This window comes from Tamandua tetradactyla, chromosome 10 (genome assembly GCF_023851605.1).
Source record: "Tamandua tetradactyla isolate mTamTet1 chromosome 10, mTamTet1.pri, whole genome shotgun sequence".
Classification (NCBI taxonomy): domain Eukaryota; kingdom Metazoa; phylum Chordata; class Mammalia; order Pilosa; family Myrmecophagidae; genus Tamandua; species Tamandua tetradactyla.
The window spans coordinates 104,975,744-104,993,295 of record NC_135336.1 but is presented as its reverse complement, the minus strand read 5'-3'; the positions used below and the strand labels follow the sequence as shown (position 1 = coordinate 104,993,295).

Here is a 17,552-nt window from a genome sequence, read left to right as displayed (position 1 = left end):
CAGCTCTTTACGCAGCTAAATTAGCCGGAGCGGTCAGCGCGGGGCTAGTACAGGCCGGGCGTTTACCCGCGTCCCGGCGCGGGGTTCCCGGGAACCGCCAGCCGGCCTGGGCAGCCCTGCGTGGTTGGGGTGGCACAGTTTCTGGCTCAACGGCGCCCTCTCCGGACAGAGCAGCAGAATCCCTCGGACCCAGAGCCCTGCTGCGCGTTTCTGCAGAAACACCATTGGTTGGGGGAGGGGAGAGACTTCCTAAAGACCAGGTTGAGGCAGGACTACTCACCAGCAGATCAAAATTAGAACAAAAACTGAATTTTAGAGAAGAGCTCATGGCCCAGTACCCTGAGCCGCAAAGTCCCTTGGGGAGCTGTCCCCCTCCCCTGCCTGACCTCCTGCATTTCTCTCCTTACATTTCCCTTCCGGCCACTTGCATGTGCTGCCAGGGAGGGACTGCTGGTTCCCCTAAGGCTGCTCCTACCTCAGCCCTAGGAGAGCCTGAGGCACCGTGGAGAGGAGAAGGCGAGACCCTGATGGTCATCTTGCTAGTGCATGTTCCCTGGCTCTTAAGAACACACACACATGCACGCCTTAACAGTGCTAAATGGCCACACATTTCTGTCCTAACACAGGGATCAGAGTAAGATCTTTGGGGAAATAATCAGGATGTCTGTGGCATAAAGTCCTTAAAGCGGTATATGTGTATGGCCTCAAGTTCCTCAAGTTTGCCAAATTGTGTATATTTCACAGGGTCCAGTTAGAATTAGACTCTTTAAGGAAGCTTTTCTTTCTCTGTCTGCCTAACACTATGTTTTGGTACTCACCAAAAATTTGCACTGATGTATTAGAGCTTCTCCCATCACCTGGGTAAAATCAACCCGGGCGATAGAGGATTGCTTGCGAGCGGTAGAGCAAACCTGAGCGATTGGAGACACTTCAAATCATGCAGAAGTGATTTCCTGCAGCCCCCAGAGAGCAAACGTCATTATGGAAAAGAGCTTTTGTTCCAAAGTGCCTTCTTTTACTGCCTTTATAGAATGGTAATTCTATAGGATGGTGATATGTGGCTATAGAATATATCCTCAGACAGGGAAAACCCCAGATACCCTCTCAAACATTGGGGACTCCCTAGAAAATAGGCAAGCCCTTGATTTTGAGGCTTGCCCTTATTAAACTTATTTTTGCAGTGGAGAAGCTAAGCCTACCTTTAATGAGGCCTTAGAGTTGCTTTCAAGAAACCTCTGTTGTGCTCAGATGTAGCACCTCCCTCTCTCTCTCTCTAAGCCTAACTCTGCAAAGAAAATCATTTCCCTTCCTCCTATCTGGAACATGACATCCAGGAGTGAGGGTCTCCCTGACAGCATGGGGCAGGACTCCCAGGGATGAGTCTGGCCCTTGCCCTGTGGGATTGAAGACATCTTCCAGACTGAAGTGGGTAAAAGAAGTGTAATAAAATAAGACATCAATGGCTAAGAGAGATCAAGTAGACTTGAGAGGCTATTCTGGAGACTACTCTTATGCAAGTTTCAGTTAAATAGTGCTAATTGCTATGGTTTGCTAAACCCAACCAATGTCACTCTTGTTGATTCTTAAGAACGCTCGGGGCTCTAACTGAGACTATAGAAGTTTTGTGCACCAAGTTTACTTCCCTGGAGCCTATAACTTCCAGAGGGTTCCTAGGCCAAATAAATCCTGAAACCCCGAGGGACCAGCCTCTCCAAGACTATGAACTAATTATGTCTCCTATCCTTTATTGTTGACACCCCTTCTCAACATGAAAAAGTCAGAATAGGTGTGGCCCAAAGATCCCTATAGATTGGGAGAAGAATCAAGGAGAAGGTGCAACAGAGAAAATAGGATTTAACAAATGAGTATGACTGCTGAATCACTATATTGATATTTCTTTTAGCTTCCAGTGTTTTGGAGCAGCTAGAAGGAAAAAAACTGAAATAGTGGAATGGTAGCCCATAACAAACTCTGAAATCTGTTCTGTAACTACTTGTTGAAATGTACGTTGAAAATTGTTGCTTTTCTTTTCTTTGTATATATGTTATGCTTCACAATAAAAAAAAAACGTTAAAAAATATAATATTCTCAGAAGCTCAGTGCAGGCCAGTTTGCTCACAAATGTCATATGTAGACCCCTCTCCACACCCAAGGTCCCCTGCAGGGTGGAATGACACGGTGACATCATGGCATAGCAGGGCTTGTCCCTTTTTCAATCTTGGTTCCCACAAAACCCCCTGGAATCCAAGAACCTGGGGTTGCTGGTCGTCGTCCCGCCCATTTCAGCTCACTTTGGGGGGTCCTCACAGGATGGTTGTTCTTACCAAGATGCCCCGTTCCCCACAGTCATAGAGCTTTCAGAGACCGGAGATGAAATGACTATCTCTGGCTCCTCGGCTCTCAAGATCACCTAGCTACACCCCAGGGCAAATCCGTTTCAGTCCAGCATGCTCAAGAATTTGGGCAGAACAGCATCAGCCTTCAACAGGTGGGGCGTGACTGTCACATCACCTTCCCAGTCTCTCCCTGGGTAGCACTAAGCCTGGCCTACCTGGGTCTTCATTCGCTCTGTCCTTAATTGCCCTGGTGCTCGCACCGGCTTCCCTCCCTCCGCTCCTGAGAGGTAAGTGGGTGCGGGCCTTTGGGGTGCTTCTGAAAGGAACGTGGAATCTGTCTTTCCTTTCCCTTACCGTTGCTGTTAACTTGAGTTCAAATCTTATTTGTGACTGCAACTGGCCCTTACTCATCAATCTAGTCTATGTGGAGCTCCCAGCTGCCGATATTATCTTTAAACTACAGATCTGATTGCTGGACTCCCCAGCTCCCGAAGCCATATGGGTGTCCAGTGGCTGTCTCCGGAGTCAGACCTCCACCCCACAGTGGGAATACAAGGCTTTCTGCAGGGGCTCAGCCTCCCATCACAGGCCCTACTGCAGCTCCCTAGGTCACGTCACACTGCAGCCACTGACCATGTGCCCGGCCTGTTCTGTGCTCTGTCTTGCACACACACACACACACACACACACATACACACACACCTCTGAACTCCATGTTGTCCTCTGCCAGGGGTATTCTCAGATTTGCACATCCAAATGCCACTGATAGCCACCTGGGACATCCACGACCCTCTCCTGGTCTTTAAGAGTCATTAGTCTCAGTTTCCAGAGGCCAGACACCCAGAATTGGGGTGGCGGTAGCCCTTGCCCCGTGGGAGCCTGTCTGGTCTTTGCCCGCCATCCTGAGCACTCCTTGGCTTGCCCTGTCTGTGTCCACATGTTCTCCTCCCTGCTGCCTATCGGTGTCTCTTCTTCCCTTAGAAAGACTCCAGTCCTGTTGGATTAAGGGCCCACCCTACTTTAGCATGACTTCATTTTAATTTAACCAATTCCATCAGAAATAACCCTATTCCGAATAAGGTCACATTCAAGGGGCTGGGGATTAGGATTTATTCGTGTCTTTTGGGGGGGACACAATTCAACCCGTAACAGCATCATATGCAGTTCAACCCCTAACAATATCTTTCAGTATTGTGCTTTGTAATAGAGCTGTTTATAAACACATGCGCCTCTCCCCTAGTAGGCTGTAGGAAGCCGGGAACGGAAGGGCTGTGTCTACTCACCTTCGCACTATTGAATCACTTCAGTGCTTGGGACACTGAACAGCCACCGGGAATGGGAAGAGGGGCTTCTAAAATACAACTAAGGTTTTTAAACTGTCCGTAAAAACAGAACTGATACTAAAAATTGCAGAATACTTAGATTTTATTTTAAAATACTTTTTCACGTTGTTACCTGTGAGATGCTCTTTGATCACCTGTGTTTGTGTGTGTTTCTGCCTTTTCAGCTTGAGCTTGAGAGTGAGCAGACTTTGCGATCAAAGGGGGCCTTCGGGTTTCAGCATCCTGTAAGGTAATGTATGACTTCACCGAAATGTGCTTTTACTATAAATATGAATACGTTTTAGTGTCTCCACCTGTATCCATCTTCAACAAAATGGAAAATAATGCAGTGTATTCTCAGATATAACTTAATTTTCTTTTTTTTTTTTTTTTATTAATTAAAAAAAGAATTAACAAAACAATTAGAAATCATTCCAATCTACATGTACAATCAGTAATTCTTAATAACATCACATAGTTGCATATTCATCATTTCTTAGTACATTTGCATCAATTTAGAAAAAGAAATAAAAAGACAACAGAATAAGAATTAAAACAATAATAGAAAGAAAAAAAACAAAAAAAACAAAAACAAAAAACCTATACCTCACATGCAGCTTCATTCAGTGTTTTAATATAATTGCATTACAATTGGGTAGTATTGTGCTGTCCATTTCTGAGTTTTTATATCCAGTCCCGTTGTACAGTCTGTATCCCTTCATCTCCAATTATCCCTTCTCTTTTTTTTTTTTTTTTAATTAATGGAAAAAAAGAAATTAACCCAACATTTAGAGATCATACCATTCTACACATGCAATCAGTAATTCTTAACATCATCACATAGATGCATGATCATCATTTCTTAGTACATTTGCATTGGTTTAGAAGAACTAGCAACATAACCGAAAAAGATATAGAATGTTAATATAGAGAAAAAAATAAAAGTAATAATAGTAAAATCAAAACAAAACAAAACAAAACAAAACAAAAACCTATAGCTCAGATGCAGCTTCATTCAGTGTTTTAACATGATTACTTTACAATTAGGTATTATTGTGCTGTCCATTTTTGAGTTTTTGTATCTAGTCCTGTTGCACAGTCTGTATCCCTTCAGCTTCAATTACCCATTGTCTTACCCTGTTTCTAACTCCTGCTGAACTCTGTTACCAATGACATATTTCAAGTTTATTCTCGAATGTCCGTTCACATCAGTGGGACCATACAGTATTTGTCCTTTAGTTTTTGGCTGGATTCACTCAGCATAATATTCTCTAGGTCCATCCATGTTATTACATGGTTCATAAGTTTATCTTGTCTTAAAGCTGAATCCATTCTGCCATTCTATGTCTTTTGATTGGGAAATTCAGTCCATTAACTTTTAGTGTTATTACTGTTTGGATAATATTTTCCTCTACCATTTTGGCTTTTGTATTATATATATCATATCTGATTTTCCTTCTTTCTACACTTTACTCCATACCTCTCTCTTCTGTCTTTTCGTATCTGACTCTAGTGCTCCCTTTAGTATTTCTTGCAGTGCTGGTCTCTTGGTCACAAATTCTCTCAGTGACTTTTTGTCTATAAATGTTTTAATTTCTCCTTCATTTTTGAAGGACAATTTTGCTGGATATAGGAGTCTTGGTTGGCAGTTTTTCTCTTTTAGTGATTTAAATATATCATCCCACTGTCTTCTAGCTTCCATGGTTTCTGCTGAGAAATCTACACATAGTCTTATTGGGTTTCCCTTGTATGTGACAGACTGTTTTTCTCTTGCTGCTTTCAAGATCCTCTCTTTCTCTTTGACCTCTGACATTCTAACTAGTAAATGTCTTGGAGAACGCCTATTTGGGTCTATTCTCTTTGGGGTGCGCTGCACTTCTTGGATCTGTATATTTAGGTCTTTCATAAGAGTTGGGAAATTTTCAGTGATAATTTCTTCCATTAGTTTTTCTCCTCCTTTTCCCTTCTCTTCTCCTTCTGGGACACCCACAACACGTATATTTGTGCGCTTCATATTGTCATTCAGTTCCCTGATTCCCTGCTCAAGTTTTTCCATTCTTTTCCCTATAGTTTCTGTTTCTTTTTGGAATTCAGTTGTTCCATCCTCCAGTTCACTAATTGTAGCTTCTGTCTCTTTAGATCTACCATTGTAGGTATCCACTGTTTTTTCCATTTTTTCTTCTTTGTCCTTCACTCCCACAAGTTCTGTGATTTGTTTTTTCAGATTTTCTATTTCTTCTTTTTGTTCAGCCCATGTCTTCTTCATGTCCTCCCTCAATTTATTGATTTGGTTTTTGAAGAGTTTTTCCATTTCTGTTCGTATATTCAGTATTAGTTGTCTCAGCTCCTGTATCTCATTTGAACTATTGGTTTGTTCCTTTGATTGGGCCATATCTTCAATTTTCCGAGCGTCATCCATTATTTTCTGCTGGTGTCTGGGCATTTGATCAGATCTCCCTGGGTGTGGGACCCAGCTGGTTGAAAGGTTTTTCTGTGGAATCTCTGGGCTCTGTTTTTCTTTTCCTGCCCAGTAGGTGGCGCTCGTGGCGGTCGTTTGTCTGCGGGGCAGTCGGCCCGGGAAACCGCGCGTGGAGGCGGGGGTCGCTGGCCGTGGCTTGGGGGAGTGCCGGTCCAAATTGCCCAGCTGGCCCGAGACGCCAAGCGTGACGGGAGGGCCCCGCTATCCAATGTTCCCAGTCAGACCGGGGAGCCACGTGCGTGGAGGGGACCCCAGACGCCAGCCACCCCAGCCGGGAAAACGTGCACCCCTCGGGTATCTCACAGCAGTGGATTCTCCCTACCCGTTCAGCCGTTCCAGAATGGGGTACGCTGTCTTTTTTGGTCTCTGTCGTGACTCCGGGAGCTGTTTTGTATTGTTTCTGTTTCTTTAGTTGCTTTTCTGGAGGAGGAACTAAGACCCGCGCGTCTTACTAAGCCGCCATCTTCTCCGGAAGTTCTAATTTAATTTTCTTATCCCAAGGAACTTCAAGGATATATTGTTGGATTTCTGGGATCCATTTATATTGTTTCCTGCGGCTGCCATAACAAATTACATAATGAGATGACAGTAAGCAGATTTTTACCGTCTCACAGTTCTGGTAACGAGAAGTCCTCAATAAAAGGTGCCAGTGGAGCCAGACTCTCTCTGACAGCTCTAAGGGAGAATCCTTCCTTGCCTCTCCCAGGTTCTGGGGGCTCCGGGCATTCCTTGGCTTGTGGCCGCATCACTCCAATCTCTTCCTTCGTTTTCACATGCCTATTTTCTCCCATTCTGTGTATCTCCACCCTCTCATGCTGATCTCTTCTGTCTCTCTCTGTGTGTCCCATCTCCTCTTCTAGTAAGGACATCAGTCATAATGGATTAGAACCCCACATTCAGTAGGACTTCATCTTAACTTGATTAATCTACAAAGACCCTATTTCTGAAGACTTTGCAGGTACTGTGCATTAGGAGTTCAACATACCTTTTGGCGGGGACATAGTTCAACCCATAACACCTTTCATTTATTCATTCATTCAGTATTTCAGTTGCACATTGGAGTTGGCCTCACATTTTTTTCCAATACTTTTTGTTTACTCATGCTTTATGTTAAATGTAATTGTATTTGAATTATATATGCATATATACTTATAACTTAGATATTTACATACATCGCTATGCATCTCCCAGAATATAAACCAACCTATTGTCTTGTGCATAGGACACCTTCAACAAACATGTGTTGAGGGAACAAGTGATTGGTTGGACGACTTGCTCACAGTGGAGATGAGTCATGCTTGCGAGAGCATTTTCCTCTCACTTCTCAGGCACCCTCCTGGCTCTCTTTACTGCCTTTGTGCTTGGCTGGGGGTGGGGGTGGGGGACTCATTGCTTTTCCCACACACATTTCATCTGCTTCAGGCACGTGGCTCATGGCCAGGGGCTTTAACATGCTGCCACCCTCCTAAGGGGAGTTTTATCCTGGAATACTGGAACGCTTTAATAAAACCCAAAGACATTCACTTCTAGAGATGAAATTTAGAGCCCCTCACGGTAGTCAAAGAGATTTTTGGAAAAGGGGAGACTTTCCTGACAGCTCTTCCAACGGTGTTATGTATTTATTTATTTTTATTTATATTGAGAAATCTTCCCACACATACAGTCCACGCATGGTGTACAATCAGTGGCTCACAATATCATAGTTGTGTATTCATCACCATGATCATTTTTTAGAACATTTGCATCTCCAGAAAATGAAATGAACAAACCTCATACATACCAAACCCCTTACCCCTCCCTTTCATTGACCTCTAGTATTTCCATCTACCCAATTTATTTTACCCTCTGTCCCCCCATTTATTTATTTATTCTTTATCCATATTTTTTTACTCATCTGTCCATACCCTAGATAAAAGGTGCATCAGAAACAAGGTTTTCTCAATCACACAGTCACATTGTAGAAGCTGTATCATTATACAATCATTCATCGTCAAGAATCAAGGCTACTGGAACCCAGCTCTACGGTTTCAGGTACTTCCCTCCAGCCACTCCATTACATCCCACACTAAAAAGGGATATCGATGTAATGCGTAAGAATAACCTCCGGGGGGCGGGGCAGCTGGGCCGCTGCGCCCCTCCGTGGTGGCGATGGCGCGTGTATGTGGGGGGCGGTGGATGGGCTGGGCGCGTCCCGGGGTCACGTGGTGCGCAGCACGCGGAGTCCTTCTGTCCGTTGGTCCTGGAGCGGCACAGCCAGACCCGGGCCGTGAGGAAAATAAAGGCAACCCCGTTGATGACTGAAAATGACAAAGCATCCACCCAACAGACGAGGAATCAGCTTTGAAGTGGGAGCCCGGTTGGAAGCCCGGGACCGACTGAAAAACTGGTATCCAGCTCACGTAGAAGACATTGACTACGAAGAAGGAAAAGTTCTAATCCATTTCAAACGCTGGAATCATCGTTATGATGAGTGGTTCTGTTGGGACAGTCCTTATTTACGCCCTTTAGAGAAAATACAGCTGAGGAAAGAGGGCTTGCACGAAGAGGAAGGATCTTCTGAATTTCAGATTAACGAGCAGGTCCTTGCTTGCTGGTCTGATTGCCGTTTTTACCCAGCCCAAGTTCCTGCTGTTAACAGGGATGGTACTTACACTGTGAAATTTTATGATGGAGTAGTTCAGACTGTCAAACATATTCATGTCAAAGCTTTTTCCAAAGATCAGCTGTGGATTCAAACTCTCAAACTTTGTAACCAATAACACTGGAACTGAGAAGACGGAAAATATCAAAAGGAAGTGATGTCCCATTAAAACGTCCTCGGCTTGACAAAAATTCATCCCAGGAAAAGACTAAAACCTATTCGGAAAACACTGACAGAAACTTATTGAGGAGACGGTCCTCCAGGCTGTCCACTAATGAGACCCACGAGATCCTAGATCCTGACTCGGTTGTATCAGATTTGGTTGATACTGTTAATACGGATCCTTTGCAAGACGCATCATCTAGTGCCAAGGAATCTGAAGAAGGCAAGGCCAGTTGAAATCTCCTTTGGAAGCTGGCCAGGTCTCATCTGCACTAACTTGCCACTCCTTCAGGGATGGATTGGGGGCTGCAGGCTTGGAGTTGAACTGCAAGCCGATGGGCGAAACCTATGAAAATGGAACCGGCTTCTCCTCTTGAGGAGTTACAAGAGATTTCGACTGTGTCAGTGACAAGTACTTTTAAGAAAACAGATGATCTTGTGCCATCTAAAGCCCCACCTGTTGATCTAGACCACAAGTTTAGATGCAAGGTTGTGGACTGCTTAAGATTTTTCCACAAAGCGAAATTATTGCACTATCACATGAAGTATTTCCATGGAATGGAGAAGTCACCAGAACCAGAGGAAAGCCCAGCAAAGAGGCATGTCCAGACAAGGGGATCTTCAGCTTCAGACAAGGCCAGCCAGGATAGCTTGACTAGGAAGCGGGTTTCGGCAAGTTCCCCAACAGCAAAAGACAAGGAAAAGAATAAAGAGAAGAAATTCAGAGAGTTTGTGAGAGTGAAGTCGAAGAAAAAAAAGAAAAAGAAAAAGAAAGTCAAACCTGAATGCCCCTGCAGTGAGGAAATTAGTGACACCTCCCAGGAACCTTCTCCACCCAAGGCATTTGCTGTCACCAGGTGCGGGTCCTCACACAAGCTTGGGGCCCACATGAGTCTGCAACTCCATGGCTCAGAATCTGGAAACCACACAAAAAAGTGAAAGTATCTGAGGAGGATAATCTGAGTGAGTCCTCTTCAGAAAGCTTTCTTTGGAGTGAAGAGGAGTATGGCCAAGACATTGATGTGGCCACCAACCCAGATGAGGAACTTGATGGAGATGACCGCTATGATTTTGAGGTGGTCCGCTGCATCTGTGAGGTCCAGGAGGAAAATGACTTCATGATTCAGTGTGAAGAGTGCCAGTGCTGGCAGCATGGGGTCTGCATGGGATTACTGGAAGAAAATGTGCCCGAGAAATACACCTGTTATGTTTGCCAAGACCCTCCAGGTCAGAGGCCTGGCTTCAAGTACTGGTATGACAAGGAATGGTTAAGCAGGGGACATATGCATGGCCTGGCATTTCTAGAAGAGAATTATTCCCACCAGAATGCCAAGAAGATTGTAGCCACCCACCAGCTCCTTGGCGATGTACAGAGAGTGATTGAAGTTCTCCATGGCTTACAGCTCAAGATGAGTATCTTGCAAAGCAGAGAGCATCCTGATTTGCAGCTGTGGTGTCAACCTTGGAAACAGCACTCAGGGGAGGGAAGATGTCATTCCAAACATATCCAGATCACTGAAACCAAGAGCAAGGAGGAAGTTCCAAGCTATAGAACTTTGAACGGGGCAGTGGAGAACCTTTGCCTCTGTCCCTGCCCTGGTCTGTGGAGGAATCCTATATCACCAGCGAGCACTGCTACCAGAAGCCCCGCGCCTGTCACCCTGCTGTGGAGCAGAAGCTGGTGGTGGAACCCCGGGGCTCTGCTCTTGATGATGCAGTCAGTCCCTCCATGAGAATGGTGGTGATCCCCTCTCCCCGCGCTTGGGATGGCCTCTAGAGCAAGACAGGAACAAGGGGGACAGTGACCCCAAACCCAGCTCCCCAAAGGTGAGGGAATATGTGTCCAAAAAGGTCCTGCCAGAGGAAGCCCCTGCTCGGAAGCTGCTGGACAGAGGAGGAGAGGGGCTGCTGAGCTCCCAACACCAGTGGCAGTTTAATCTCCTCACCCATGTGGAGTCTCTTCAGGACGAAGTCACTCATAGAATGGACTCCATTGAGAAGGAGCTGGATGTGTTGGAGAGCTGGTTGGACTACACTGGGGAACTGGAGCCCCCAGAGCCACTGGCCAGGCTCCCACAGCTCAAACATTGCATCAAGCAGCTGCTGATGGACCTGGGCAAGGTGCAGCAGATCGCTCTCTGCGGCTCAACGTGAAATTAGGCACCCAAAACTAAATGGGGGCATAATCCTGGGGCACTTGCAGGAGGAGCTTTTGCATATTTAAATAAACAAACATAGCATGCCGAATGCACGTGACACCAACTGACTTCAGGGATCTGGGCAGGGGTGTGATGCACATTGGACGAAGAGGCCATTTTGGCTACTGGAGGGCAGGGCACTCTGATCTTGAAGCTTAACCAAGAAGGTAGCAAATAAGACCCTTGGAAATTCCTTCTTCGTACATCGTTGAATGAAGTCTTTTTGCACAAACTTCACTTGAAATCGTGCCACTGGTAATATATGGAATGAGAGCCAAAAAAGTTTAATTGGAAACAGTTGTAAATTCAATGTGCAGTTTATTTAATTAACTGTTCTGTCAGGTTGGGGTACAAATCAACCCTTCTGGTTTCTGCCTGGCATAGTGTTTAGACAGTAGGCATCATTTTCTTTTTTTCCAGGTTCATGGGGATGTTGCGACTTCACCATTCTATGGGTGTTGGGAAGAAGCAGAGGCCTTGGCTGCCTTTGTGTTAGGACTCTTCACTTTTCTCACCACAGTACCAGGGACAAGTTTTGTATGCTTTCACCCCAGAATTGGCTGCGTTGTGTCTTTTGTAGCAGAGCCCACACAGCCTGTGGAGAACTAGAATCTCATAGTAATAAGAATCTAGGACGAATCCAAGCTGAAGCAGGCAGGGTTTGGAACCCAAAGGACAGCATTTTCTACCCACTTCTTAATATTGACAGTTCCCAGTTCTATTTAACGTCCAAAAAATGTTTCCCAAAATTTCGAACTCGTTCAGTGTAAAGATTCGTTACAAAGGATGTGATTTGGGGGATTACCGTATTTTATATTGTTGTAAACAACTTCAGATTCAATGTGTGCAACTTTTTCCCTTCCCTCAAGAGTGTGTTCAGTAGTTAGTGTTTTCAGAATTGTTTTAATATACTTTAACACTTTAAATTTCCTGTTTGCATTATTTGATGAGATCAAGGTGGTTATGCTGCTTAAGGTCCAGGTAAACCTATTTGTACTTTTTGAGACAATATTTGTGTTACTTTTGCAGGTTACGGTTCCATGTGCAATTGCTACAGTTTTTGTTTTTCCTTACTAGACAAAGTAAATGTTCCATGCTTTGAAGTGATCAGTTTCACTATTTAATTTTCTTATCACTAAAGGTAAAAAAAAGTCAAAGCAAAGTTGTCCATTAATATTCACAAGTTAAATGTCAGTTTATGAATCTGTAATGTTATATGCTGCAAATATTTACTATGTAAACGTGAAGTAGCCAGTATCTCAATAGCAATGATAGTATCTCCAGCAACCTTTGGAATGGTTAGGTTTTAAGGCACAGGTGACTGTTGTCATTAAAGCCTCAGTACTAAGGTATTTCGGGGAATGCTCTATCTAGTGAATTGTTAAAAGTAGAACAGGTATAAATCGACCTGCTGTAGTTTATCCATCAGAAGGAATACACATGGCTGTGACATCTGGAATAAAGCTGACACAGTTCCTCTACCAGAAGCTGTTTCCCATTCCTAATAGTGTTTGCGGTATGGGAAGAAATGCTCAGAGTAGGTATGGTATCTGCATGTTGGATGATGAGCCACATCAGATTTGTGACACTGTCCAAAAAGGGAAAAATAAGATGATTTTCTGTTGCCCCAACTGTGAGGTATAACGATTTTCGTTATTAGATTATGATTTTTCTTTTATGAAAATATGTATGAGTATCACATCTGGGGAGGCTGTAACGTTTAAGGTAATCAATGGTTTTCCCAAAGATTGAAGCAGAAACACAATGGCCCTCATTTTGCCAACTGGCCATTATGAGTTTAAGTCTTATAAAGGAAATAATCCCATTTCATCCATTGTTACTCTTGTCCTTGGGGAAGCAGGGAGGCCTGCAGGAGAGGAGGGTTGACTCTCAACTGCTGACTTCAGTGTACTTCCCTAATTTAAAGCCGTGTTGAAGGGCTCTATCCCTAATTCCCGGGTCAAGCTGAATTAACCCCAAGTTGGAGCACTGGAAATTGTTTGCAGACATTACCGTTACCATTACTTGTGCACTACCGACGTTTTGTCTTTTGAGAAAAACTATCCACCTACAAAAATTCCCTTGACAAAAAACAGTTTTGGTTTGACTGATCATTTTGTTTAAGTAGTGAGTGTATGCAAGGTGGATCCTTGATGAGCCAACATTGCACTGTGGATACATACCTATGTTTACGCGCTATTAGAACAGAAGGCGCTGCATATAGAAATGTTGCTTTGAAGCAATATTTGCAAAACATGCAAACTTATGTATCTGTATTTGGAAAAAATAAAAGTTTTTTGTTGCTAGAAAAAAAAAAAAAAAAGAATAACCTCCGGAACCAGTTGCATCAGTGGTTTTTACCCCCGTAGAATCACTAGGGAAGCTTTTAAAAGTACAGGTGCCTGGTGGCATCCGCAGTGGTTCTCTTCACTCGTTCTGGGCGGAGACTGAGAACCACACCTGCTGCTGTGACTAGTCACCTGGACATCCCACCTATGGGCCGGTCTGGCCCCTGTCACTCTGCAGCCCTCCGATCTTTGGTTGAAAAGATGTCTCATAAGGTGTGAGCTGCTTTTGTGCAACTGTGGATTGCAAACTGAATCGATACTTTTATTTTATCTTTTTATCGTGGAAAGTTTCAAGCATTACCAAAAAATAGAGAGAATGATAGAATGAGCCCCCATATACCCAGCCTTAATAAAATGTTCAGCATTCTTCTGATCCTATCACATCTATTGCCCCCACCCCAATTTTATTTTTTGTTAGAGTATTTTAAAGCAAATCGCAGACATCATACACATTCTCCTGTAAATACTTCAGTATAAACACGTACTTTTGAATATGGGCAAGAATTAGACAGCACTTGAACTTCTTAGATAAAATAAACATTCTGTGGATTGCAGAGTTTTGCAGGCTTAGCGTGTTGACGCCTTGGGCCATCGTGGGGGTAGGGGAGCTGTCGTGGACATTGCAGGATATTTAGTGGCATCCCTGACCTCTGCCCGCTACATGCCAATGGCTTCCCCAAAATCGTGACCACCAAAAATTACCAAATGGAGCCTGAGAGGTAAAATTGCTCTTGGCTGAGAACCACAGTCTATTGGAAATCTTAGAAATCAAACATGTGCATGTATTTTTCTTTTTAAGAAGAATGTTTTCTCTCTCCTTTTTTTTCCTCCTCTCTGAGAAAGGAGATACTGAAATCAGTTTTGCAAGTAAGTAGTGATCATTCATTAATAAACGCTCACACTTCCTCAGAGGACCACAGGGGAAAATGTAAATAAATGAATGCGTGAGAGTACAAGGATAAGAGATTATGGGGGGCATTTTTAATTTTTACATGTATAACTATAATCTAAAATCCACAAAACCTGGAATTTAGGGGTGCCCATTTTTATATATTGAGGCGTTTTTATTTTTGTTTTTAAGCATAACTTGTCAAAGGCAAAGTCCAGAGGCCCATCCCCACAGCCTCTCTGGCAATATCTGGAAAAAATAGCTGTTTCTCTCAGTCAGAGTTCCCGAGTAACTTTACTCTGAAGATAAAGTACCTTTCCCTCCAGAGCCAGCCCGTTACCGTTTTTTCCATCCTGTAGTGCCTAGGGGTGTGGGGAGAGACAGGTGGGGACACAATTCCAAAATGAGCCAAGTTTTCCTTTTGATCAGAGTACATTTCCTGATCCTGAATCTCAATGTTTTTTTGTTTTTGTTTTTGTTTTTGTTTTTGTTTTTGTATGCTGTGCCATGGGGGTGGGGGGGTCACATTTCATTCTTTTTCTATGTGAATATCCCGTTACTGCTGCACCATTTGTTGAATTTTTGTTTTGTTTCTGAAGTGCACTAGCCAGGAATTAAACCCAGGCTCTCCCGTGGGGCAGGCAATAATTCTACCACTGAACTCCCCATGCACCCAAACTCGATGCTCTTTAAATTCCTTTTGTCTTTTTTGACACACCCCCTTCTTTCTGTGGTGGCCTCAACTGATTTGCTTATTCAGAACACGGTTTAATAAATGGGGTTGATTATCCCGTGTGGGCAGTGAAGGCAAAATCAGCGCCAATGATTGGGGAGGTGGCCGCTTCTGGGGGCAAAAGGGTCCTCTAGGAGGAGGTTAGAACTGTTTTCAAGTCGATTAATGGTGCCCTTGTTTCTCAAATCCTAGACTTTATTTGCCCATTTCCAAGCGTCAAGAGTATCTGCAGAGTTCCGGGGAGCAAGTGCTGGCCAGTTTCCCGGTGCAGGCCACCATTCACTTCTACAATGACGAGTCTGACTCGGAGGAGGAGGCCGGCGAGCAGGAGGAAGGAGCCCAGGACCCCACCCTCCAGGGCCAGCAGGCAGGAGGTCCCCAGGAAAATGGCCCAGGAGGAGCGTGCACAGCCCAGCTGCTGAGCAGAGGAGGGAGACCCAGGGGCCAGCCCCTGCACCAGGAACCTTCCGGGGAAGGCGAGTGTGCCCCTTCTCAATAAACCCATCCCTTGCCCCTGCCAAGCCCCGAAAACCACCTGCTCCACGCCCATTTCCACTTGCCCCCTTGGGGACAGGACGCTTTGCATGCTCTTTTGGGTTCATCTTGGGGTCAGGGAGCTGCTTAGCCCCTGGTCAGCTGTCTGGGCCTGGCACAAACTCAGCTTTTACTTTTCTTTCTCCGGGTGGTTGTTTCTTGGTGCGTTTGTGCATACCTTTGAGAAAGGACTATGGGAAAAAGAGGTTTGTGCCAACATGGCTGTCACCAGGTAGAGCCAACTTTCAAAGCACCTTTGGTATTGTAAGTGGGATGATCGAATTGCACACTATTTCTGTGTAGATTAATAACCAACGTTGCCTCTCGTGTGACCTGAGACTCATCCTTCAGCTATTCCTGCTTTTGTAAAAATTGAAATATCATTCAAGGGTTGATGTGGTCACTTAGGGGCCTTCTTGGGGGAAAAATTATGCAAAGACTCCTAAAATGTGGCATGATTTCCATGAAAGTAACAGAAGTAAAAAGGTGTGAATTTCTGGGGGATGTTCTGGATAAAAATTGATATCATTATTGTGTTAGGGCTGTGTGTCTGGGTATATAGAGAGAAGAACTTTCATTGCTCAGTTGGTGACTACTTTGGGCTTGTACTTGAATAGAATAATGCTGTTTTCATTTAAAGTGTCTGATACAAAATTATTTTGAGTTTTTAATACTTTGATGACCAAATACGTGTATTTCTCAGGGTTTTGTTTTCTGTCCTTTTTTTTTTTTTACCTTAACTATGTCACATGTGATTGCCTTTTTGTATATAGTATATTATTTAGGTTTCTACTTGAAATAAATATTTTGAAAGAAAAAATGTTAAGTACCTTTTTGTTTAAGGGCTTTGCACATTTAATCATTCCCCCCAGTTTTTAAATTTTTAAAAGTATTTGTGAGGGTTTATAATATTTAATTCTTAAAATTATATTTATTATTTTTAGAATGCAGAAAAAGTGTAGAAATGAAAGCCTCAATGCCCAAATAACCCGTTAATATTAAAAAAAAAACAGGAGTAATATTTTAACAACTCAAATAATATAGAAAGTTATACATTGCAAAGTAAAAGGTCACCATCCCCTGTTCTCTCCTTCCTCTTCCAAGTAACCAACATTAATTGCTTTTTATTGCTCCATCTCTTTTAAGAAATGAGAGCACATTTTTCACACTTAAACATAATTCTACTCAAACTTATTTCAGAAAGGGTTTAAGCCTCCCCTGTTGCTGGGATTTAACAGAAGGGCTCTGTGAGTCTTTACCTTCCTCTCGCTTCATGTGATGTTGGCAGTGAAGTTTAAATCATCACATCTGCTTGCTTTTCATTGTCTTAGTAAACGAGTTTTACTAAGGAAAAGTCTGCCTCAGTCTGGAAATAAATGCAGTTGAATGACATTTACTCTGGGCAGTGACTCGGAGCCCCACCACCAGTTCACCACGAAGGAAACCAAACAAATCGACCTAGTCTGCATTCGGTTGGCCCAAACCTATTTCCGCAGTGTGAGATCTGCTGTGTGGTGGTTTTCCCGTCAGTGACTTAGAATTTCACCAGCTTAGTGTAAGCACGGAGCAGGCCTGGCTGGACACAGTCACGTGGACTGCAGGCATTCAGATGCGTGGGAGGTGGTGGGGGCAGGGTCTTGGGCCGTCCTTTGTTACTGTGGTAGCACGGCTTGTCTAAATCACAAACCGAACCTGTGGGTGCCACGCTTTGATCCTGTATCTCTATCATTAAAAATAAGCTTTCAAGGGGTGCAAGGGTAGTTAAGTGGTAGAATTCTCGCCTGCCATGCAGGAGACCCGGGTTCGATTCTCGGTCCATGCACTTCCCCCAAAAAACAAACAACCAAGCAAAACAAACAAAAATCAGACAAAGAAAAATTCAACTAATGGTGCTGCAATAACGGGATACT

At 43.9% G+C, this 17,552-nt stretch overlaps 1 protein-coding gene across 1 annotated transcript; it reads left to right on the top strand.

The window, feature by feature from the left end:
* The first annotated feature begins 8,296 nt into the window (after nt 1-8,296).
* LOC143648875 (PHD finger protein 20-like) lies at nt 8,297-14,842 on the top strand. Its single transcript, XM_077119317.1, is given in 7 exon segments — nt 8,297-8,403; nt 8,856-9,165; nt 9,168-9,286; nt 9,288-9,865; nt 9,868-10,512; nt 10,515-10,664; nt 10,667-14,842. Coding segments are annotated over 7 exon segments (2,337 nt in total). The 3' UTR covers nt 11,095-14,842.
* Nucleotides 14,843-17,552: the final 2,710 nt, after the last annotated feature.